This window comes from Papaver somniferum, chromosome 9, assembly GCF_003573695.1.
Source record: "Papaver somniferum cultivar HN1 chromosome 9, ASM357369v1, whole genome shotgun sequence".
NCBI lineage: Eukaryota > Viridiplantae > Streptophyta > Magnoliopsida > Ranunculales > Papaveraceae > Papaver > Papaver somniferum.
Genome location: NC_039366.1, coordinates 138,620,891 through 138,647,679, shown reverse-complemented (window position 1 = coordinate 138,647,679; position 26,789 = coordinate 138,620,891). Strand labels below are relative to the sequence as shown.

General features: G+C 35.4%; 2 protein-coding genes across 2 annotated transcripts; one reads left to right on the top strand and one right to left on the bottom strand.

Moving 5' to 3' along the window:
• Positions 1-12,764: 12,764 nt before the first annotated feature.
• On the bottom strand, positions 12,765-14,063 carry LOC113312626 (proline-rich extensin-like protein EPR1). The gene has a single exon (XM_026561364.1). The coding sequence runs from the start codon at positions 14,061-14,063 to the stop codon at positions 12,765-12,767; it is 1,299 nt and encodes a 432-aa protein (XP_026417149.1).
• A 1,349-nt stretch (positions 14,064-15,412) lies between these two features.
• LOC113308089 (casparian strip membrane protein 1-like) lies at positions 15,413-16,557 on the top strand. The gene is made up of 3 exons (XM_026556563.1): positions 15,413-15,794; positions 15,910-16,033; positions 16,133-16,557. Exons 1-3 carry the CDS (start codon positions 15,478-15,480, stop codon positions 16,346-16,348), a joined length of 657 nt encoding a protein of 218 aa, XP_026412348.1. The 5' UTR covers positions 15,413-15,477; the 3' UTR covers positions 16,349-16,557.
• The last annotated feature ends 10,232 nt before the right edge of the window (positions 16,558-26,789 follow it).

Here is a 26,789-nt window from a genome sequence, read left to right as displayed (position 1 = left end):
AGAAGTAACAAAAAGGGGTTTTGTTGTGTCTATACGGGATGTTGGTGAAGATTATAACAACAAAATAAAGATGCAATAACAAATATGTTAACTCTGAGAATGGAGGTACTAGGATTTCCAAATCCACCACTAACTCACATTATATATTCAGCTAATTATGCTACTCTTGTCCTTGTAACAGATAAGGGTGAAGATTCAAGTCTGCCACTTACCTAAGGTGTTTCACCAATGGATAGTTCAATCGCAACTAAAATATCAATCCGGAGCACTAACTGTCTAATTAAGCACACCTAGTCAAGGGACTAACAACAGTATCTAAGGCATGAGATGTATCACAATCAACACAGAGTTATCCTAACTACAATGGATGCCTGACATACAGTGTAAGAGAAAAGTATTGAATCACTAAGATTAAATCTATCCTAAAATAATTTAAGCATTCAAGAGAAATACAAATAGCATGAATAACATAGCATAAAGCTAGGGCTTCATTTAAACCCTAGCAAATAGAATTAGAACATGGTGAAGAAAATACATAAAATAAATCTATACTACTGCTTGCTGCACCGGCTAATCCAGGCATGAGTTTTACATCATAATTTCCATCCCTATTTATACACAATTTTCACACAAACACTTAGAATTTGATAATTAGAGAACACCCACTCACCCAAAACACGTTTTCTGACAAAACCCTTCTGCAATTCAACTACGCAACTCCTTGATTTGATGTTCTAAAGCCGTGAAGATAAGCCTAGCCTTATATCTCTCAACCCTAGCTTCTAGGGTTACTGTTTTGGAGAAGAAGCTACGATGGAGATAGATAGAGACTAGGAGTTTTATTGACGGCGGATGAGAGGGTGATTGTGCTCAGTGGTGGTCGGGATGGAGTTTATTTATGGAGAGACGTGAAGTGAAGGTTTTGGTTCTGTCGAGAAGAAGAAAGTGAAGTGAAGATAGTGTTTGGCTTCTGTTCGACTAAGGGAAGAAATGGTAGGTGCTAGGGTGTTGGGTAGGTGTAGAAAATCTGATGTATCATGAGGAGATGTCGTTGGATGCTTATCATCTATATCAAATCTGACGGTTCGAGATGAAAACGGGTTTGGGTCTTGGATTTTATATCTTGGGAGATCTTCATCTAAGCCCATGTCTTCTTCAAAGATAATTTCTCAAGCCCACTTCTAGTTTTGAGTCGTACAAACGATATTCTTCACTCGCGGATGAGGTGCAGAAGATATTCTTCACTACGTTTTAGTGGGAGATTTGTTGTCTCTCTTCCGTTGTCATCAATTCTCTGCTTCTTTTGGCCTCTCGATTCATCCAAGATTTATTTAGTACCTAAAAACATAAAATTAATTAGTACAAGTATTTATTCTTGAAAACAATGAAAATACAGAATTTGGGATAATTTTAAAGTGCAAAAGATGAGTTAACTTCCAATAAAAGGTGTAGAAATATGCAATATTTGGCACTCATCATTACCAAACAACTTTGTTCCTTTACTATTTGGAATTCGATCAAAAGAAGTTGAGTGCTTAAGACTTTACATCGGTAAAGAAACTTAAGATAGTGATTTCTATCTTGGGATTCACATACGTTGGCCTGACGGTCGTAGGCGCATGGATACTCAGGGAACTAAGTAACTAGGGGTAGATTACTTGGTCTTAATAACTATACGAAGTTGGATTTGTTCTTTGTATAACGACTTAATTCTGAGAGTATTCAAAAATGGACTAGGTCCCAGGGTTTTTCTACATTTTCATTTCCTCGTTAAAAAAATCTCGTTGTGTCATTTACTTTACTTACACATTATAATTGTTTAGATATAATAAAGTACATACACTAGTACGTTAATCCAAGACACTTGATTGTGATCCTGTAGTATATCGGTTTCATACCGTAACTATTATCAAGTGTATACCTTGTTGTCATATTTTCTCGATTTTTTCCATAGACAATCACACTTGGTATCAGACTTATAGGTTGAAACGAAAAGATTGTGTTGTACTTGGGTACCCTCATCATTTCAATATGGAAGCTGAAGGACGGTATTTTTCTATTGATGACTACTCTTAACAATAACATTGCTTTCAACCACGTGCCAAAAGACGGCCAATATTGTTGCTCATTCCCTTAAAGCTTGTGCACTGTATCACAAATTCCAAGCCAAATGGACTAATCATGATATCCCAATTGATGATGTTACTCTCTGGAATGGGACAACTTAGTTTCTTTTCTTTCGTAATTCGATTTCTGTATACCAAAAACAAATCTTTGGTTTATAATATTAGAGTAAAAGTACCTAATAGAGTTATTAAGTACATAACAAAAACGTAATTTGTACCTGCAACTTCTACTATAATTCCATAACTCCAACCATTCTCCGTCCATACACACTTTGAAATACTTAAGGTACTTTAATAATTTAAACACTTAAAAATTAAAACAAACCAAGAGAAGTTCAAACTTGCAGTCTCTACTGTAATACTTTTTAATTTCTACCATTATCCATTTGTACACACTTTGATATACTTAAGGTACCTTAATAATTTAAACACATTTCAAAATTCAAACAAACCAAGATAAGAGAAGTTGAAAGTTTAAACAACTAGAATCAAAGAAAAAATAGCAGTAAGTTGACATCCAAATCCCATGTAGACTCTGAAACCTTCAAGCTCCAAGTCGCCTCTTTATCAATCTTCTTGATAGGCCATAAAAGTGGGAATAAAATCCAAAACCTCTGAAAAGAAAATGGAAATTAACAAGTTAAAAGAATATATAAATCAATAGAACATATTCAATTAATTATAAAAAATAAAAGAGAACTGACGCGAAAAAACTTTAATCTACGAAAAGAGATGGGTGAGAAAAATCATTGATATATGAGAACATCAATAAAAAAAATTTCAAATGGTAAAGATGTAGTCTAGTAACTAAGAAAAGCGCATTGGTCCAAGTAATTTCCATATCCTATTATATATCTTCTAAACCTATGTTAAGCTTAAAAAACTTAAAATATTTATATTCCAGGAGCAAAGTATTGTAAAAGTAACTTTAAATTAAATAACTAAATGCATAATATATCTATCACTCGAATAGATAATCAGCAATGCTTCGAAGAAAAAAAAACAACGCTATGCAATTAATGATGAAACAACCTTACTTGTTTTCATCATTTGGGAATGGAACATGGGTACTTGCAATCCTCATATCAAACGCCACGAGAACAAATCAGAAATACATCATAATCCCCAAAAACTACCACAGATTGAGCATCTCAAACTAATGAGCAACACAACTAATGGAAGATCAAATTTGTTGTGCATATAAAGGAGCATTTCTTCTAATACAACCTAAGAAAAAGTTAAAGTCAAGCTTATGAGTAAAAACATGGATGTTCAATGTGATCAATGATTTACAATTAAAAAAAACAAACAAATCAAAAAACCTACAGTTCCCTTATAATTACTTTATCTTAATATAATTTGTGATTCTTCAATTGTGACTTGTGATTCTTCAATTCTACATCCCATGTAAACTATGAAACCTTCAAGTTCCAAGTCGTCTCTTTATCAATCTTCTTGATAGGCCATAAAAGTGGGAATAAAACCCAAAACCTCTGAAAAGAAAATGGAAATTAACAAGTTAAAAGAATATATAAATCAATAGAACATATTCAATTAATTATAAAAAATAAAAGAAAACTGACGCGAAAAACTTTAATCTATGAAAAGAGATGGGTGAGAAAAATCATTGATATATGAGAACATCAATAAACAAAATTTCAAATAGTAAAGATATAGCCTAGTAACTAAGAAAAGCGCATTGGTCCAAGTAATTTCCATATCCTATTGTATATCTTCTAAACCTATGTTAAGCTTAAAAATCTTAAAGGATTTATATTCCAGGAGCAAAGTATTGTAAAAGTAACTTTAAAGTAAATAACTAAATGCATAATATATCTATCACTCGAATAGATAATCAGCAATGCTTCGAAGAAGAAAAAAACAACGTTATGCAATTAATGATGAAACAACCTTATTGGTTTTCATTATTTGGGAATGGAACATGGGTACTTGCAATCCTTATTATCACACACCACGAGAACAAATCAGAAATACATCATAATCCCCAAAAACTACCACAGGTTGAACATCTCAAACTAATGAGCAGCACAACTAATGGAAGATCAAATTTGTTGTGCATATAAAGGAGCATTTCTTCTAATACAACCTAAGCAAAAGTTCAAGTCAAACTTATGAGTAAAAACATGGATGTTCAATGTGATCAGTGATTTACAATTAAAAAAAAAAACAAATTAAAAAACCTACAGTTCCCTTATAATTACTTTATCTTAACCTAATTTGTGATTCTTCAATTGTGACTTGTGATTCTTCAATTCTACACATTACCATGAAAAACAAGAGTTTTCATACCTAAACACCATTGATGAGAAATTCATTAAACCATGTGCGTTCAACGTTTTGCAACTCATTCTTGTAATATTGTGGTCGCAAAATTTCCGATAAAAATTATGTGGGTGAGGAGCATAATATGCTTGTATGTTTTTTGAATTTCTTATGAGGTGGATGCTTCCATTTCTCCAGGTCTTGAGGAACTAAATATTGCCAATCTCCCATTGGAACTCTTGTCATTCTCTCCCCGAGTGATTGATGGCATTCAAAAGTCGACTTCCATATATTGTTCATCACTTCGCATATCTAACAAATATGCATCTTTGAGAATCCCAAAACATTGGGCGTCTCATTAACTTTTCAGTATCTGAACGAAAAGCTTGAAATAATATCATGAAAATAGAGCAACATATTACTTTTACTTTATTATTATTCTTGAAAAAATTATTTTATTTTAGAGAAAGAAAATATTACCCTTTCTCAGAAATTCTTTTTGACAAATCTTTTGCTTCTGGATAAACGTGTGATCCATTTCCCCCCAAACCGACAATAAAATCCACAACTTATCCAATAAATTCAAAATTTATATGAAAACAAATAATTATATACAATATGTATATATTTAACACATTGTTAAGAAAAAATATTAAACGATATACTTAGTTGAAAAAATTAGAATTCCTAAAGCATTACCCTCCTCATCACGAGTGTCACCAGTAATATCATTAGATTCCATAAATATTATTGTTTTACTGTCATATTACAATTAGTAGCAAGCCTTTCAATCACCACATTGTCTAAAATGAGCTCCATTTGTTTTGAATTGTTCCCGAGTCCCTTATAAGACAGATCAGAAAAAAATATATATCAAACAAACTTTTAAAAGCAATTAAATAAAAAAATATATATGTGTTGGAATTTTTGAATAAAAATATAAGTTTCCACTGACTCAAACCTTTTCAATATGAGGTGTCTTATCCTAAGGTATGTGATTCTCCGCGAAAAGACATGACTCTTCACGAAATAATTTCTTCAAGAGTCTCCTTGAATCTATATAAACCCCACTCATCATCATTACATAGTAGGATGTTTTTTAGACACAAACTAGTATTAGAAATTGTAGTTTGCATATTATCATCAAGTGTCAAACAAGAGTTTGTACTACATCAGATTGCGTTCGCCGCATTCATCGTTATTTCAGTGTTGTGTTAATGACGAATGGAACCGTTATATCTAGGGAGACGTGTCGTTATGAAACTGTTACATCGTATGTATGGGACTAATAACGCTTTAAATAAAGAGTGATCCTCGCATCGATCAACCAATTCGATAAGTTTTCTTACTCTATATTTACTTATTTTTGTTTGTCGCACCCGTATAATTTTCTAGAAACCGAAACATATTTTTTCCAACAAAATATGATTTGAAAAATCTACCTTATAATAGACGTGGATATGGAGGTGACAATCCCGTTTGTCTTAACTGTTCATCGGGAAATTTTCTGGGAAAAATTCTTAAGGAACATATATAATCTTCAAAAATGAAGTAAATCTTTTCACCCAAGACACGGTAACCGAAATAAGTTAGAGTACAAACTAGGCACTTTCTCATGATTTATGGTATACGATTTTCATCATTTAGTTCGCCGAAATAAAAAACAGAAAATGTTATACCTATGTAACTCACTTCATACACTTTTACATCATTAATTGACAGAGTTTCCTTGACTACATCGCTTATTACAACTCCTATCTGAGCCATTTTTAAAAATCATAGTTTAGATCAAAAACTCGATGAAGGTTTTCAGAATGAGGAGTTCTGCAAAGAGAAAAGAGGTTTTGCAGGTAGAATAAACTAGAAAAACAATTCAAAACAATCAAACAAAACAAAGGACTAAATAATTTTTGTAAAACCAATGGAGGTTTTGTAGAAAGAGGAGGTTTTCCAGTGCAGATAGAGGAAACTGGAAAAGAAATTTGGAAACAATCAAACAAAGCAAGGACTGAATACTTCTAAATATATACAGATTCAGTAACTAGTAACTGTGGAGCAGTACAATAAATGAGATAGCATTGAAGAGACAAAGTTTACCTTATGATATTACCACCACCAAATTTCCCGAACTATCCCTTTACTTATTCTGTCATTTTCTCAACCATGATATTTGTAACATTCAAATTCGTCACACCTAAGTCTCCCATCTTTCTCTGGTGCCAGTTTTGGACTCTCAATTTTATGACTTTGAAAATACACTGATAATTACTCGGAAGGCTTAGTACTAATAATGTATTTGTAAAGACGATTGCTGAATCAATCCCGGGTTTGATAGGAAAATATTAAATTTTGTTTTTAACATATGGAGCACCAAAAAAAAACTTACTGTGAACTTTTATGAAAAGTCTTGATTGTTTAATTTTTCCTATTTGTTTAATTTTTCTTTCATGTTTTGAAAATCTTTTATTTGCGTTTTAGATCTGTTTGATTTCTATGAAAAACTAATCTGTTTGATTTTCCTCTCTTGATTGCAGATCCAGCAGTTTATAGGTGGTGATATTGTGGAAGAAGTGGTGTGTGAGATCTTCTCTCACTATATACAGTGGTGTTAGCTCATGTCATCTTCCATGGATTTATCTAAGAAGACTTTGAGTTGTGCTATCTTTTTAACGGTGGTGCTATTATTTCTATGTACAAGTTATACGTTAATTAAAATAGTGGCGTTCACTATATCCTATTCTCAGGTTCCTTTTTCAAACTCTTATCATTCTCTGTTATCTTGTATTAGTTTGCACAAAAGCCATGAAGAGTTACAAAAATTTAAGACTATTTTAGGAAATTTGCACTGTACAAGCGCGCAATATATGGATAGTTCAAATTTCAAATTTCGTTTACCTAAATTAAAGGCCTACAATCCTGCAAAAATCTCAATACTAAATCTTCGGGGTAGCCAGCACATATTAGGTGTCCTTAGTGCTCAAAACGGAAACCTAAACATAAGTCTTACTCTGTCTTTTATCTTTCAAGTTTATACTGTAGTTGTTGTGAGATATCAGTGTTTATTATGTCTCAAACCTCCCAGCTTCTACTTGTTGAAGTCACAAGGAGAATGCAGGGAACTACTTTAGGTGCTAGTGGTTCTGGTATGGTAAAAAGAAGTTTAATCTCGGCTGAAGAAATACATGATGTTGCAACAGAATGGTCCAACTGTTTAATTGGAAATCTTGTCTAAATATGATGTTGAGCTTAAGGATGTTATCAAATAAGTGAACATAATATGGAGGAAATACAGAAGGGTTTTGGCTAAAACCGTCGAGAAAATTTATATGTACTTTGATTCAAGAATGAATAAGTTTTGGGAGTAGTTATAGAAGGGGATCCTTGGAACATCAAGGAAAGTCTTGTGGCTCTTAAGCCGTATGATACTAAAATCGAGCTAGAGAAATATTAATTGTCCTTCAACTTGAGCATTTGGATGCCGTAATAACCGATCAGATGTGTGGAGATGTTGGAAAGAAGGTTCGGAAGGGAAACCAACGTGGTCATATAGTAAGGGGGATAGTAGTAACAGCCAAAATTGAAGTGGATATTGCAAGCCGCTTGTAAAAGGAAATTGGCTTATAACTGCTACCAAACAACATGTCTGGATCAAGTATCACTTTGAGAAGAGACCGCGAAGTATATGCAAGAAATTTTTTGTAGTGGATCACAATGGTGATCAGTGTGAAGAGTTTGAGTATCAACTTTCGGTCCAAGGGTTACCTGAAATGAATCTTATCGACTATATACTGAGAACAAGCAATAAATTGAAGAAATGCAGCGTGCTACTGAGGAAAATTGTCATACGGATCCAGATCCCTGATAATTTAGGATATGATTGGAAACTTATGAGAATTACCACAACTTCATAGTAATGAGGATTTAAACATGGAAGAAGTTGAGAAAGCTATAGATGCAGAAAATATCCGCTACCACGCTGCTGTTGGGGAATAATCAAGCTATGCATATCAAGTATTTTTTAGAGTGTGCCTTTTGTCCACGGTGTTTTTGGGTAATTTTTTTTATGTGCAGATATTATCCATGGTGTTATTTTATAGTGCACGTTTCATCCGTGATTTTTTTTTGTTCTAGTAATATTTTTCATGTGCATATTTTATCCATATTACAATCGATAATTCATAAGGAGTACGGGTTTAAGAGTGTAATAATTGGTTCTCTGCGGTTAAGAAGACTTGAAAAAACTAAACATTCTAGAACCATATTATATGTTTACGTTTCTCGAGCACATGATTAGAATTGTTACACTTGTTTGATGTACGTCTGCTTTAATATAGGGTGTTTAATTTGATAGTTGTATAAAGAATCTGAACTTCGTATGGTGGTGTTAGATATACCCATGTGCCATGTTTCAATTTCTTGAATAAAAGCCTAGATATGTCTTTCCAATGGATGTTTGAGACCAGCATATGCTAGTATAAGTTTTGACTCTAAGTTGTTATATCTTGCAAGCTTTTAAGGATTTTTCATTTCTCAAATAGCGAGTTAAATTGGGATAGGGTACCATTGTTCTACTTTCTATTTTCATCTTTGACTTGATTCCAAAATGGTGTAGCACTTTTTATCTTTAAGCCTCAGTCAACTTTTATATTGAAGAAATTTCTAGAGGGCAATTTTGATTAATGATAAGAGATCGTCCATTTTTAGAGGAAAAACACAATTTTAGTTGATGTCTTGGCGATACATCAAAAGAAATAGACTGCGGGTAAGTGATTATAACTGCAAGTTTTTTGGTTGTTGTACTTCCACAACTTAATTCGAGTGATAAGATGATGGATCCCAAAGTTTGTTAGGAAAAAACAAAAGAAAGATCATCTTTTGAGATGGAGCTGGCTGCAGCTAGACATGAAGTTTTTTTCTTTTTTAAGTACTTGACATTCCTAATAGAGATTGACAAGTCGAAAGTGAGAAAAAGTTGATAGTTGTTACATGGACACTTACAAGATTTAGCAAACCAAACAATCAGAATGCGATCCGTAAAGCTTGGATGCCAACTGGTACAGTATCACACCCCTTATCCTTCCTATATATTTTCATGCAGTATCCTTTTTGGAATATGAGAACCTTATCGTATGTCAATATACCACCACTTGAGCATACATGAAATTTTGTAATATTAAATGGTTTATGAATATTTTTAGGTTATGAGCATGTTTTCAAATACTTCTTAGTTATATTTTTTTTCTACAACTTACAAGTCTAAAACACAATTTCTGTAGGTGCAATTTTGAAAGAAAAAAATGGAAGACATTATCATAAGATTTGTTATTGGAAGAAGGTTATGTTCTTTGTGCGCCATTTCGAAACTTTGGGATTTGAACACACTTTGCATGCCGGTTAATCTCCTTGTAACTTAGTTCATATTTGGTTTTTATATGTGCAGCTATTATGCACGGACTGTGTGGCTTGTCTTTTCTAAATTTTCATGTAAATTTTTATTCTAGCGCACATATTATGCATAGTATTTATTAGAGTTCAACAATTATCCACATCGATGTTTTTTTTTGGTAATTTTTATGATGTGCAGATGATATCCACAATATTATTTCGAGTGCAGATTTTATCCATAACTTTTTGGAAAAAAGAAATTATGTGTAGATATTCTCCAATGAGGTTTTTAGGGTGCAGATGTTAGTTTGTGGAATGTGAGTTTGCTATAATAATGGAAAGAGTGCACTGGTCGGACTGGTTGGTATAAGAAGATTTGTGGTTGATTGAAAATGTTAATTTCTTAGAGTCACTCCCGGAACATTGGACTCTAAAATTACCTCGGAAAAGTGGACATCTACTTTGTTTGTAAGCAACCCCTACCGTACTTACTTTAGTTGCTGGCCTGACTCTCGGATCACAATATTATTTCAAAGGGCTGTCTCGATCACACGTGACCTTCCATATGAACCATTTTTTAGGGACCATGATTTTTTTGGGGGACCATGGTCTTATTATGCCAACCTCCCTATACTTATAAAGGGTGTCTTAAAGTTAGGTAAATACACATTTACTCTTTACTTTAATTTAAATTAAAACTAACCTAATAACTATATAAATCTAATCATATATGTCTAATCTAAATGAATCTATTAACCAAAATCAAAATCAAAAACAAAAACAGTGGTGAATCGAAATTTTTTAGTTTTGAAAAAAAAAAATGTTCTTTTCTTCTTCTCTCTTTCCTTGACGTTCCTCGTTCGATTGAAAAATGAGTATTAACCATCAAATGAGTTGAAAATGGAAGTTGCAGAGAGAAGTTCGGATAGAAATTATGTGAAAAACTTTGTCGAACTAACCGAACCTAATGAAAATGATGAACATGAAGAACAGTTTGGCTATTTCGCAAAAAAAAATTCCCAACCGAACCTTAGTTCGGTTATGTCGCAAAAAACATTTCCCAATCGAACCCTAATAGTTAGGTTAGTAGCAAAAAACATTTTCCAAACGAACCCTAATAGTTCGGTTAGTTGCAAAAACATTTCCCAACCGAACCTTAGTTCGGTTATTTCGCAAAGATGTTTCCCAAGTGCAAAAAACATTTCCTAACTGTACTAAGGGTTCGGCAAAGTCGCAAAAAATATTTCCCAACCGAACCCTAATAGTTCGGTTAGTAGCAAAAAACATCTCCTAACACAACATAATAGTTCGGTTAGTTGCAAAAAATATTTCCCAACCGAACCTTAGTTCGGTTATTTAGCAAAATATTTCCCAACTGAACCATAGTTCGGTTACGTCGCGAAAAACATTTCCCAACCGAACTAAGGTTCGGTTACGTCGCAAAAAATATTTCCCAACCGAACCTTTGTTCAATTTTTTTAATTTAATCTTGATTTAATCTTGCACTAATCATTTAGTTTAATTTATTTTATTTTTAGTTTTTTTTTTTTTGATTTAATCTTGCACTAATCACTAATTATGTTAATCTAATGATACAACTAATCATTACACTAACTTAATTGAAATGGGTAATTTTGGATATATAAATATTTAGATAAGGAGTGACCTAGATTATTTCTATTGTCTTACCCAAAATAAAACAATGATCCCCATAAAAAAAAGGCTGGTCACCAAAAAACCATTCTTCCATATCAGACCTAGATTATATACTGAGACAAGGCGCCGAAATGTCTGCACTGTATGTGATTTTCTAAGTGTAGTTTAAAATACCCGTTTGTATATATATCTTGTTGCTGTTTACCCATGTATTCTAGTGTCATTTCATAGATCCTCTATATACCCGTCGTCAATCGCATAACTAATGAGTTTAAGTTCATTTTGGTGATTACCAACAAATGAAGGTACTACCAAGCATACATCCATTAATCAAGACCAGAAGGAATTGCTTATGGAGAGATGGAATCGTCACCAATGGTTAGAGCTTGGAAAGCTGGAAAATATCTCCAGTTAATCTGAAGAGGTCAAAGTTTCATAAAAACTAATCAAAACGTTTAGCTCCAACCTACTTGTATTAGAAGTTTCAGTGTCAGGTAAGTTATTTGATGCTTATCAATCCTTTTCAGTTTTATACTCGAAGGACATTGTTTTGAAGGTTTATCCTAAATCAAATTGGTGTTATTGGGTTTAGGTAATCCAACAGGCAACAGATTTATGATTACTGAGTATTTGTGATCAGTATGTAGTATCCACTTATAGTTTACTAATGAGTACCAGAATATATAGTTCCTTCGATGGATGTTGAGTTTCTTACTCCAGAGCTTCCATATCATGTTATATACTATGGCTATGCAAGTCGAAACTCACACCAATAGAGGTCAGACATGGTACAACAACTCACTTTAGGCCCACAACAGGAAGAAGCCAACTTCCAAACTTTGCTATTCCAGAAACAAAGAGTTTATATTCTAGATAACAAACAACTTTAACAATACAACATTTAACACATAAGTTTACCAATATAACCTTATTCCTTCTTGTTTTCCTGATTTCATATGTTGGTTTGACCGCAAACCAGGGAAACACAACCATTAGAACAAGGAAACAACTAAACAACGAAATCTGAAAAAGAGATCTATATAATGAAAATGGAGATCTGTGCAGTCTCTACTTCAGAGATTGTTAATGGAATACTTTGGTCGGAGGGCCATAAGTTGGCGGAGGGGAAGAGGAACGGTAAGCTGGTGGTGGAGATGATGGCCGGTATGTAGGTGTAGGAGGTAACTGCACTGGTGGAGGTGAAGCTGGTCTATAAGATGGTGTGGGAGGTCTCTGGACTAGGGGTGGTGAAGTTGGTCGTTGATAAGTGGGTGTAGGAGGTCTTCTGACTGGCGGGGGTGAAGCTGGTCTTTGTTAAGTGGGTGCAGGAGGTCTCCTGACCGGTGGGGGTGAAGCTGGTCTTTGGTAAGTGGGTGTAGGAGGTCTCCTGACTGGTGGGGGTGAAGCTGGTCTCTGGTAAGTGGGTGTAGGAGGTCTCCTGACTGGTGGCGGTAATGTTGGTCGCTGGTAAGTTGGTGTAGGAGGTCTTTGGATCGGTGCTGGTCGAAAAGTTGGTGTAGGCGGTCTCTGGACCAGTGGTGGTGCAGTTGGTCGTTGATAAGTCGGCGTAGGAGGTCTATAGACTGGCGGTGGGCTCAAGGGTGGTTGCTGCACCTGTGGAGGGGAGAGTGGAGGGTGATATACTGGTGGTGGGAATGATGGAGGTGGATAAGTCAGCGTAGGAGGTCTATAGACTGGTGGTGGGCTCAAGGGTGGTTGCTGGACTTGTGGAGGGGAGAGTGGAGGGTGATATACTGGTGGTGGGAATGTTGGAGGTGGATAAGTTGGTGTAGGAGGCCTATAGACTGGCGGTGGGCTCAAGGGTGGTTGCTGAACTGGTGGAGGCGAGAGAGGAGGGTGATATACTGGTGGTGGGAATGTTGGAGGTGCATAAGTAGGTGTGGGAGGCCTATAAACTGGTGGTGGGCTCAAGTGTGGTTGCGGAGCTGTTGGAGGTGAGAGAGGAGGGTGATATACTGGTGGTGGTGATGTTGGAGGTTGGTACACTGGTGGAGGCCTTTGTGGAGGTTGCTGGACTTGTGGAGGTGTTGGTTGAGGTATATAAACAACAGGTGATGGTGGTGGGGGTTTCAAGGGAGTCTGAATGATAGGCGGAGAAGGTCTAGCAATCGGCAATGGTGATTCCTGAATTGGCGGAGCCTGATACACTGGTGGAGGAACTGTCGGAGGGGACGTAAAAACTGGTGGAGGTGGGTAATTAAAAGGCGTAACTGGCGGTGATGGAGTTGTCGGAGCAGCATATACGGGCGGACTTGGCGGAGGTAATGCTGGGTGCGGTGAAGAGACATGAACGGACGGAGGTGTAGGATGAATGACAGGAGGCGATCTAGGTGGCGAAAAAGGTGTCCCATAAACAGGCGGAGATGAGGAAGCGGATGGTGATGGTGGAGATAAAGTGGAGACTGGCGTAGGCGGCGGAGAAGCACCATAAATAAGTGGAGGGGGCGAACGCTGCTGATAAACTCCATGATCAACGTCGTTCAATTCACTGTCACCAACAACACTTCTAACTGGAAAAACACTACTACATAATATTACAAACGATAATAATATGATGCATCTCCTTCTCCATGATTTCTCTGCAGCTAACATGATAATGTAGCAACCAAAAAGAAAAAAAAATGAGAACTCCTTTGAAACCTCTGAACTTTTCTGAACTTGCAGTGTTTACTCTAACACTTCTCTAATGTCCATGTTCTGAGCTGATGTGTTTCTCTGGTTTCGGATCTCTGCTTTATTTATGGCTGAATGCAATTGTAACCGCTAGATTTCGTGTCAACATCAGTTTGTAGTTTTGTGATAGTCAGTTCTGAAATTTTAACCCGTGTAAGAATTACTTTGTTGCACGAAACGTGTTACAGAGTTTCAGTAGTAAAATTTTCCAACTTTCAGTTTGAATCTGTTTCAAATCTGTTCAGCATTATGATACAATGTAGCTGCATTTAATTTTCTCTCATTTTTCTGCAAATTCTGAAATTTATTTTGATCATAAAGAATTTTTAATCATTGATGATGAAGCCTAACATTGTATATTATAATCAGTCAATCATTACTAAGTTTCTGGCGTTCTTTCGTATCAGGATTCTGAATGTTTTAGAATTTAAAAACTCTGATTGATATGAAATGGTTTATTGGATGTACAGTAGTTTGTGAACTACATTATCAGAATCCTGAAAAGTGTTCTGTCATAATTGTCAGAATCAGGTTTCCATTTTGTTCAAGTTTGTTCTGTTTCATTACCACGTGCTGAACTTAAGTTTTCTATTTTGATACTTTGGAAATTTCAGTTACAGTTCACGCTCAGTGTAAGACAGTCGGGACAGTGGAGATGAAGATGAGGATAGAAGAAGAATATGTGCTTGGAATTGAATTTGGTGTGTTCTAGGCCCAAAAAGAGGTATGCTGGGCTAGGCAACATTCTTAAGTTGATTCAGTTTTTCCAACCTTGATTAAGCTTCTTGATTCATCTTATACTCCAATTTGCTAGGACAACTACCATCCTTGGTGAAATATTAATTTTTTGTGAAGCAAAATCATTTTGTTGTTGACTTAGCACTTTTTATTCTGGTATCCAAACTCGGTATCTGCAGACCCCCCTCGGGTGTTGCTTTATGTTTTTGCCTTCTTTTCTTATTATTTCGACAAAAATCAGGTACTAGTTCCAAGTTACAGCCAGAATCATTACTTAATCCTGGCCAGTATTTGTAAAGTAGTAGTCTTTAACTAGACCATGTACTGGAAAACTTAAGAAGGATTAGTTGGTTAAATTATTCTGAATAAAATTATATTTAGGAACCAAAACATTATAAAAAAAAGTGGAGTAAGTTGATAATAACAACTCCTCCTGCTCCTTGAGCTTTACAACTCTACTTCCATCTTTCAAACAAATCTTCTTTCTATATAAACTTAATCCATGTCAAACCATTTCATCAACAATCAAAACATTCCAACAACAACAAGAGCTTCTATTTCTCATTCTCTCAAGTTTTCTTCGATCTCAACCAACATGTCTAAGGGCAATGGAGAAACCGTGGTCGATGTCCCAGCTGAGAAGAGTAGTAATCCTAGTACTGCAAGCACTAAAGGCAAGGGACTTGCAGCTGGAGTTGCAACCGGTGCTGCCGTTGTCGGCACAGCAAAAGTTATCAAGCATTTAAGGGGATGGAAGAGAATAGTTTGCATTTTTGACTTCCTTCTAAGGCTTTTCGGAGTTGCTGTCCTCCTCACTGCTGCTGTTACCATGGGAACTTCTGATCAAATTCTTCCCTTCTTTACGCATCACTTCCAATTCAGGGCTACTTTCCAAGATCTCCCCGCCCTCACGTACGTATTTACGACATTCATACTAGCTTTTTGATCAGCCATTTCAGTGCGCTATATTTAATATGCATTTTTGTGTATAATTTAAGTTTTTTTTTCTTTTTAAATGTTTTTGAAGGTTTTTTGTTGCGGCCAATGCGATAGCTTGTGGATATCTTCTCCTATCTCTTCCATTCTCCCTTATTAGCATTATTCGCCCCAGCATTGTAGGAGCAAGGCTACTTCTCCTAATCGCAGACACAGTACGTATTTCACACACCAGTTTATCGATTTCTACTTCTCCTAATCGTTGATTTTTCTATGATTTACAACCTTTTAAATGTAAATGTCCTCTGTTACAGGTGATGCTCGCTTTGACATCGACTGGTGCTGCTTCAGCTGCTGCTATTGTATACTTGGCTCATGTAGGAAACAGAAGGGCAAACTGGATCGAAATATGCCAACAGTTCAATGAGTTCTGCCAGCAAACCAGTGGTGCAGTGGTAGCTTCATTTGCCGGTGTTCTCATCTTTATCATTTTGGTTATCATGTCAGCTTTGGCTCTCCGACACCATTGATCAGTTTGGTTCTTTAATCATGGAATTTTCATATCTTAGAAATTGAAATGTCTAATCTGCTTTACTTTGGTATTATTGTGTTGTAAGTCATCTTGTTTCATTGTTCATGTATGGGTGGGTTGGTGAATTGAAATTGTATTTTGCTTTTGTGTTCCGAGATTAATATGTAACTTATGAAATCAATGTATTACTTCGGATTTGGTTGCCTACACTTGTCTTCCTATTTTCCGGTTTTTTTCGTTACATGTATTGCATTCCTACGTTAGAATCTTGAATTTTTCCGCTTCATTTCAGCATTTGTCAATAACTTGGCTGCTCACATTATTCCTTTCATCAACAACCACTGTTTGACGCATTTGCTGCAGGACTCTTTTTCTTGTTGTTGAGAACATGGAGAACCATTACTGATACATTTACTTTATCATGTTTATGTTTTTTCCCCGAATTATAGACATGTCTTTCTTAAGAATCAACAATATTTTTCAAACAACGGACCTATGTAGCAAAGTGCAGAATAACATGTTTAAAATTAATGGACACAACTTATGTAGCAAAATAGTTGGTTTAAAACGAAAGGACATAACTTATTTCGTAACTTACCCATCGAAATGTCTTATTATTTATTTGTTGTATGTTTCACACATGAGAGTCACATGTGTTATAAATTAATCCAAAAAATCTTAGTATTTTATAAAGTCGGAAATAAATGCACTATGAATTCATTAGCCTTATTATTATCATTGCAATTAACATTGACAACAAGTTTGAGATAGTAAAACTTACGAGTTTTGCCGAGAGGTGCTCTACAATTGATTTGTCACCTCAGAAGATCCAGTCCATCTCTTTTAGTCAAACAAAGTCAGATTTAAATTAATTCTTATGGATGTTGAAAAAGCGGGGGTCTAACAACCTCACCCAATGTTTCGCTTAGCAATCTGTATGGACTAACTCCAATATACTTTCAAGAGAATCAACTAGACAGTCAGACTCAATCTTAATAAAAGTATATCAAAGAGTTATATCTCAATCTCTCAATTCAATCCGCAATCAAACAAATAATAATTTGCGAGCCCGATTGAATATGAGAGAGATAACTTGAACGGTGCTAAAGACCAATGTTCAAGGATCAATCAATTTCAATCAACAACCAAAGGTTGGGTTTACCAATTGATCGATTCAACGCACAAGCTGTGATATTTCAATTATATAACAAAATATAATGTGGAAAAGAAATAACACAGACACCAGAAGTTTTGTTAACCAGGAAACCGCAAATGCAGAAAAACCTCGGGACCTAGTCCAGATTGAACACCACACTGTATTAAGCCGCTACAGACACTAGCATACTACAAACTAACTTCGGTCTGGACTGTAGTTCAACCCTAATCAATATCACACTGGTTCAAGGTACAGTTGCGTTCCTTACGTCTCTGATCCCAGCATGATACTACGCACTTGATTCCCTTAGCTGATCTCACCCACAACTAAGAGTTGCTACGACCCAAAGTCGAAGACTAGATAAACAAATCTGTATCACACAGAAAAGTCTATTGAATAGATAAATTTGTCTCCCACAGATATACCTACAAGTTTTTGTTCTGCCTTTTGATAAATCAAGGTGAACATGAACCAATTGATATACCAGACTTATATTCCCGAAGAACAGCCTAGAAATATCAATCACCTCACAATAGTCTTAACCGATTAACGAAACAAGATATTGCGGAATCACAAACGATAAGACGAAGGTGTTTGTGACTACTTTTCTATCTTGCGTATCGGAGATATAAATCTGAAGCCAATCTTACGATTTTACTCAATCACGATAGAAAACAGCAAGATCAGATCACGCAACTACATAGAAAATAGTTGGGTCTGGCTTCATAATCCCAATGAAGTCTCTAAGTCGTTAACCTACAGGGTTTCGTGAAAAACCTAAGGTTAAAGGAGAACCGACTCTAGCTTATACAACTAGTATCGCACATGAGGTGTAGGGATTAGGTTTCCCAGTTGCTAGAGTTCTCCTTTATATAGTCTTCAAATCATGGTTTGCAATCTAAGTTACCTTGGTAACAAAGCATCCAATATTCACCGTTAGGTGAAAACCTGATTAGATTCAAGCTAATATATTTCAATCGTTAGATCGAGCTTAGCTTGTTATACACAAATGAAATGTAACTTCATTTAGGTTTGAGTAACCGTACCTAAATGTGTACACTTAGTTGGTTCAACAATAGTTAACCAATGGTTAGCCATATGAGCACTTTCATGTCAACCTTATTCATCTTCACCATAACTAGTTCAAATGACTCAAATGAACTAGTTAGAGAGTTGTTCAATTGCTTAGATCTTATAGAAGTATACAAGACACAATCGAAGCAAAATCGGTTTTGATTCACTTGAATCAATTCATGAACATTATAGCCACGGTTTGCAAAGATTGCATTCCTTATTATATAAATGTTTTAGTTCATGAACAAACCAATTTTAGAAAGTAACATACCTAAGTATGCAAACAGGTACGCATACTTAAGTAACCGGATTGAGTTTGTTTTTCAATTTCAAACTCCAACAGAAATTCACGAACGTGAACTTTCCGCCGGTATGCGTACGGGTACACATACTCAAACTCCAGCAGAAATTCACAGACGTGAACTTTCCGCCAGTATGCGTACGGGTACGCATACTTTGAGTTCCCGATTTTGGAATATTACACAAATGTGAGAACACACTATGTTTATATCCAAAGATGGTTACATGTTCTAAACTCTTATTTCAATCATTGAAACTTTCTTAGAGGATGTTATATAGTTGTTATTCACAAACTATTTATCATCAAAGCGATTTTCAAGTTATTGAAATATTCAATATGACTTTCATCACAAGTAAAGATGAACTTGGCCAAAGCGAAAGCTTACCAACACATATTTCGAGAAATAGATAAGCGAGATAAACTCGGCTCGAAATAGAAAATGTGTGTAATCGAAGTCTATATAGCAATACGACTTTTGTCTCAAAATAGGAGATATAATAGATAGACTTTTGAGTGATAGATAAGTTCAAGTCTCCACATACCTTTTGTCGATGAGGTTCCACAAGTTCCTTGAGTAGTTCTTCGTCTTCATATGATGAACATCGTGGAGTCTAGAGATCTACTACACTTATTATCCTAGTCCGAGACTTAGCTATAACTAGACTAGAAATCAAGACTTATAGTTTTAGCAACTAAATTTAACAAACAAGCTTGAGGTAGCAACGCTTGCGAGTTTGACCGAGCAGTGCTCTAACAATCTCGCCCTTTGTCAATTTTAGTGACAAAACTATCAATACATATGAAATAAAAAATAAATAAACTTTGTAGCTTCTCTTCCAAATGCTTGATCTCCTTGGTTCTTCAACATTACTCGAAATCTTCGTCACTTCCAAGTACTCCAATGATTCTAAAGATGTTCAGTTCAGCATCATCTTCGTTGGAGATCCATAGCTATACCAATGAGAAAACAATAGCTATCAACCATTGTTATACAATGTCATAGTATTATTACACAACATCAAAGTTCAATTGTATTGCAACTTTGACAACAATACTATGGTGATATGTATCACTCCCCCTTAGTCAATACTTCATCTCACATGAAAACCACTCCCCCTTACATAATGATCTGAAAATCATATGTATTTGTAGTGTGAACTACGCATTAATTCTCCCATTTTTTGTCAATAAATTGGCAAAGGTACGAAAATTAGTGGGATCCTAATGAAATTTTCATAGAGATACTTTATGACCAAAAGAAAAACACATATCAACTTTTTTAGATGCAATCATATAGTCGAAACTAAATGCGCTCATCAAGGAGTTTATAAAGATACAAGATAACCCATATAATATTCCACAGACGCACTCCCTACAAAGATTTGGCAATTAAGCACAAGTTCAATTAAGAACTCTCCCCCATAAAATGTCTTTCCCGAAAGAACAACAAGAGCGACCTTACTTTCACAAGAAAAGAAGGATTTCTTTGGACGTTGAAAAATCACATAAGAATATGAATTTGTATCCAAAAATCTCAATTAAATTAACCACAAAAGAACCCATGATTAATTTAATCGGAAATGCTCACATAAGGAAACTTACGGAGCCGCACAATATTTACATAAAAATATGGATCGGGGAAGATCAATACTGCGGAATAAACAAAGATTCATTCTATTTTTTTATCACTATTTGCACAATGACATATAATAGACTTAATCTTTGTAAACAAAAGCTCATTCTATCTTCCATCAATATTTTCATAATGACATAATAGGCTTATCTTTTGTTTGTCAAAAGTTCATTCAATATTTTATCAATACTTGCATACCGACATATGAAAGACTTAACTTTTGACAAATTATTTAGCTGAAATTCTCATGGATTTAACATGTTTAGCAATTTACTTGAAGAGTAAAATCATTCAATACTAAAATACCATTAAAATCATTACAACTATAACAGTTTAACATAAGAAGTTCAACATAAATAACATAAGAAAGAGTTTGAACAGAATTAAAGATAAAGACACTAATCCAGATTACGATAAAAGTCCTCATCAATCTTGGATATTGATTCAGCTAGGTCAGGGTGAATTGTCATAGCATGAGTCAATTGTCTCTCCAAGCACTCATTCCTTTGAAGAAGATGAGCGACTTCAGGATCAGGATTGGCAAGTTTCTTCATTTTGTTAATGTCTGCCTGAGATAGAGCAGTAGCTTTATTCACAGACACAATTGAAACAAAATTGGTTTGATCCATTTGAATCAATTCATGAACAATATTCCCACGGTTTGCAAAGATTGCATTCCTTATGATTTAATGTTTTAAGTTCATGAACTACCGATTTGAGAAATAACCATCTTGGGTACGCGTACGGGTATGCGTACCTTAGCTACCGGATTTGAGTTTACAAACTCAGCAGAAATTTTCGGTTCTAAAACTTCTGTGGGTATGCATACGGGTATGCGTACCTAAGGTGACTGGTTTGCTAGTTTGCAAACTACAAACTCAGCAGAAATTTTCGGTTGAAAACTTCCGCTGGTACGTGTATGGGTACGCGTACCCAACCTGTCTCCTTCACCAATATCGTATGCAAACATATGCACACACTTGGTTTTCCGGCACATGGATTTATACACTAATGTGCGAACACACTATATATGCTTATATCCATAGTTGGTTACGTAATCTCAACTCTACATTTCAATCATTGAAACATTCTTCTATAATGTTATAACAATCGTTATTCACGACTATCGTCATCAAAGCTATTTTCAAGATTGAAACGTCATCATGACTTTCGTCACGGGTAAAGATGAAAGTGGTTAAAGCAAAAGCTTACCAACATACATATTTCGAGAAAAACATAGGCGAGTAAACTCGGCTCGAAATAGCAAATGTGTATGTATGAAAATTATCATACTTATACGACTATTGTCTCAAGAGTAAGAGATAGAGTAGACTTTTGAGTGATAGATAAGTTCAAGTCTCCACATACCTTTTTAGTCGGATGACGTTCCACTGGTTCCTCGAGTAGTTCTTCGTCTTCGTAAGATGATCGTCATGGAGTCTAGAGCTCAACTACACTTAACTATCCTAGACCGAGACTTAGACATAAGTAAACTAGAAATCAAGACTGAAAAAGCGGGGGTCTAACAAAACCACCCAATATTTCGCTTAGCAATCTGTATGGACTAACTCCGAAATACTTTCTAGAGAATCAACTAGACAGTCAGACTCAATCTAGATAAAACTATCTCAAGGAGTTAATATCTCTCTCTTGTTTTGATTTACTCAAGCTAATAGAAATCAGCGAGTCCTAATAAAACACAAGGAATAACTTGGACGGTACCAAATACCAATATCTAAGGATCAACCAAACAACCAAGGGTTAGGTTATACCAATTGATGATCTACACGCACAACCTGTATAATTTCAATTATAAAGATAAACAATATAATGCGGAAACTGAAATAACACAGACACCAGAAATTTTGTTAACGAGGAAACCGCAAATGCAGAAAAACCCCGGGACCTAGTACAAATTGAATGCACACTGTATTAAGCCGCTACAGACACTAGCCTACTCCAAGCTAACTTCAGACTGGACTATAGTTGAACCCCAATCAGTCACCCATTGATCCAAGGTACAGTTGTACTCCCTACGCTTCTGATCCCAGCAGGATACTGTGCACTTGATTCCCTTAGATGATCTCACCCACAACTAAGAGTTGCTACGACCCAAAATCACAGGCTTTAACAATAAACAAATCTGTCTCACACAGACAAGTCTATCAAAGGATCAATCTGTCTCCCACAGAAAAACACTAAAGTTTTTGTTCCGTCTTTTGATAATAATCAAGGTGAACAGGAACCATTTGATAATCCGATCTTATATTCCCGAAGAACAACCTAGATTAATCAATCACCTCACAACAATCTTAATCATATGGTAGCGAAACAAGATATCGTGGAATCACAAACAATGAGACGAAGGTGTTTGTGATTACTTTTTATATCTTGCCTACTGGAGAAATCAAACAATCTCTAGACAATCAATATGATTGTACTATTACGATAGAATATGCAAGATCAGATCACACAACTACGATAAAAGTAGTATCGGTCTGGCTTCACAATCCCAATGAAGTATTCAAGTCGTTAACCTGGTTTTAGAAGAAGAAAACCATAGGTTAAAGGAGAACCGACTCTAACACGCAAACTAGTAGCACACGTAAGGTGTGGGGATTAGTTTTGCAGAGTTGCTAGATGTCCCCTTATATAGTCTTTCAAATCAGGGTTTTGCCTTAGTTACAAAGCAATCAATTTCCACCGTTAGATGAAAACCTGATTTAGATTCAAGCTAATATTTCTCAACCATTAGATCGAAAACTTAGCTTGTCATACACAAATGACTGTACGATTCTAGGTTTGTTAACCGCACCCAAACGTGTACATTGTTGTTTCAGAAATAGTTTACCAAAAAGGTTAACCGTAAGAGCATTTCATACCAACCATGTTCTTCTTCACCATAACTAGTTCAAATGACTCAAATGAACTAGTTAAAAGAGTTGTTCAATTGCAAGGAAATCTTATGTAACTACACAAGACACAATTGAAGCAAAGATGATTTGATTCACAAGAATCGGTTCATGAACTTTAATAGCCACGGTTTGCAAAAGCATTCCTTAGTCTTTTAAGATTAAGTTCAGAGATCATCTTTAGATATATAACCTTCTCAAGTTCGCAGACTAGGTTCGCGGACTTAAGACACCGGACAAAGTTTACAAACTCCAACAGAAATTCTCGGGTTTGAGAACTTCGCCGGTTCGCGGACTGGGTACGCGTACTTGGCTCACGGAAGTAGTTTGTCAACTCCAGCAGAAATTCTCGGGTTTGAGAACTTCGGCAGTTCGCGTACTGATTTCGCGGACTTGGCACTTGCCATACTTCTGGTTCTCTTGATCAACAAAGTTCGAGAACTTCGGTTCAAGGAATACATTGGTTATGTAATCTAAACTCTCATTCCAATCATTGAAACATTCTTAGAGGACGTTATATAGTTGTTACACCATTTCTCGTCAAACCAATTTTCAAAGTTATTGAAACATTCATGACTTTCGTCACTAGGTAAAGATAAACTTGGTCAAAGCTAAAATCTTACCAACACATATTTCGAGATATAGATAGGCGAGGTATACTCGGCTCGAAATACCAAATGTGTATAATGTAGTCTATATTATAGCATACGACTTTTGTCTCGAAGAGTAGGAGATAGAATAGATAGAATTTTGAGTGACAGATAAGTTCAAGTCTCTAATACCTTTTTGTCGAGAAGCTCCACCGGTTCCTTGAGTAGTCCTTCTACTTGTATGATGAATCGCCATGAAGTCCTTGAGCTCAACTACACTTACTATCCTAGTCCGAGACTTAGCTATAAGAGACTAGAAATCAAGACTTATAGTTTTGATCACTAACATTGACAAACATGCTTGAGATAGCAACGCATGCGAGTTTGACCGAGCAGTGCTCTAACAATCTCCCCCTTTGTCAATTTTAGTAACAAAACTATCAATACATATGGAATACAAAAAAGATAATGAAACTTTAGTAGCTCCTATTCCACATGTCTAATCTTCAACATTACTCGAAATCTTCGTCACTTCCAAGTACTCCAATGATCCCAAAGGTTGTAAGTTTAACACCATCGTTTTTGAAGATCCGTAGCTATAACAATGAGAAAGCATCGGTCTCGATCATTGTTATACAGTGTCATAGTATTATTACACAGTGTCAAAGTTCAATTGTATCACAACTTCAACAATAATACTATGGTGATATGTATCACTCCCCCTTAGTCAATACTCCATCTCACATGAAAACCACTCCCCCTTACACAATGATCCGAAAACCATATGTATTTGTAGTGTGAACTACATATTAATTCTCCCCCTTTTTGTCAATAAAATTGGCAAAGGTACAAGAACGGGTTCATAATGAAATTTCCGTAAGAGACATTTCATGACTGAGAGAAAGAAACACACATCATCTTACTTAGATGCAATCATATAGCCGAAGCTAACAACATTCATCAAGGAGTTTAAATATACAAGATAACCCCTCTAAAATTCCACAGCCGCACACCCCTCAAGATACGACCATTAAGCACAAGTTCAAAAGAACTCTCCCCCATTTGATGTCATTCCCGAAAGAACAACAACAAGCGACCTTAATTTCAAGAGAAAAGAAGGACTTTTATTGGACACCAAAACCATGAGAATGATTTTTATATCCAAAACTCAATCAAATTAATCATAAGTAAACCCATGATTAATTTAATCGGAATACATAATCAAATTTAACACAAAAGTGATCAATTTAATTCATTGTGCTCAACATAAGTAAACTTACGGAGCAACGACTAAGTTAACCATACAAGAGAGTGATTGGCTTAATCGTTCATATACTCAACACAAGAGAAACTTGTGGAGTAATAACTAAATAACCAACAAGATTATTAATTTAGTTCTAATATGCTTAACATAAAGTATCTTATGGAACAACCAACAAGGCTAATCAACAATAATCAAATTTGTCGTATCGTGCTCAACATAAGACACATTACGGAGCCTCACGGTAATACAAAAAGGATGGATCAATGAAGATCAATACCGCGGAATATACAAGGATTCATTCTTTTGCACAAGAATATACAATAGCAATAATCCTTGGATACAAAATATTTTAACCTATCTTCCGTCAAGGATTGACAATATAGGCTTAACTTTTGTATATGTCAAAAGTCTATTCATTCTTAAACCAATAAACGAATACCGATCATGAACGACTTTACTTTTGACAAAATATGGGACAAAATAGTTCACGGACGTAAACACCAATATCCCATATTAAATTGCAATATAAAAAATCATAAAGATTAAATACTGCAAAACATCATCCTCCAAAAAGTCTTATAATTTAAACCAAAAAACCTAAAACCAAGAAGATGAAAATAATAGTTATGTGTAGTCACAGTCATCGATATTCAAAGCACTAGTTATTCTTCCAACTAAGACAAAAAGAAGACATACTAGGCGATAAGAAACACTCAGTTTTCCTTGATGATTTCATACCTCTGAAATGGTCCATCGAAATAGGAATCACTGATATCCTTGATCTTGTTGACTGTAGAGACACCATGTTCATAAGTTAGAACGTTAGTTTTTCGATCAACAATGCGAGCATAATGACGAGCCCTTGCGCAGGCAAGGATAACTTTCTTCTGATTCCTTATCAAGATATTCTGAGTACCAAGGATTTTTGCATGTCCATCAATGAGATGGTTTATCTGCAGTTGAAGGTTAGCAAGTTCGCTCTTAACTTCGTTCTGAACACGAATTAGATCCTTGACATACTCTTCAATCCAAGAGTTATACTCTTTCCTTTCCAGCATCTTCTTCATGATGAACTCTTGAGCAGAATCACACCCTTTAAGATCATCTTCCAAGTTAGGGTTAACTTCTTCTTTCAGAACAATTTCCATCGAGTTCCTTTCTCAAGATTAATGAACGTATACTATATATATATGTGTTCAAGTATACACCCTAGATAAAAACCCTAGAGTTCCTTGAGGAGATATGAACGTTCGTGGGCAGACCGAAATACCAGAGTAAATAGACCCAATTAGGAACACTGTATACTGTGTTGTTTTCAAAGAACCTTCATCTCTAAAAAGTCACAGTGATGAAAGAAAGAACTACCAGAAAAAAATCAAACATACAAACCGAAATAAAATCAGCAAAACATACTTGAGCATCTCTCAGACATCATCCTTGTATCTCTCAAGATAGATACAAGAATGGAGTTTTTCTACTAGGTAGTAGAGGGAGACATAGTCTCACCAA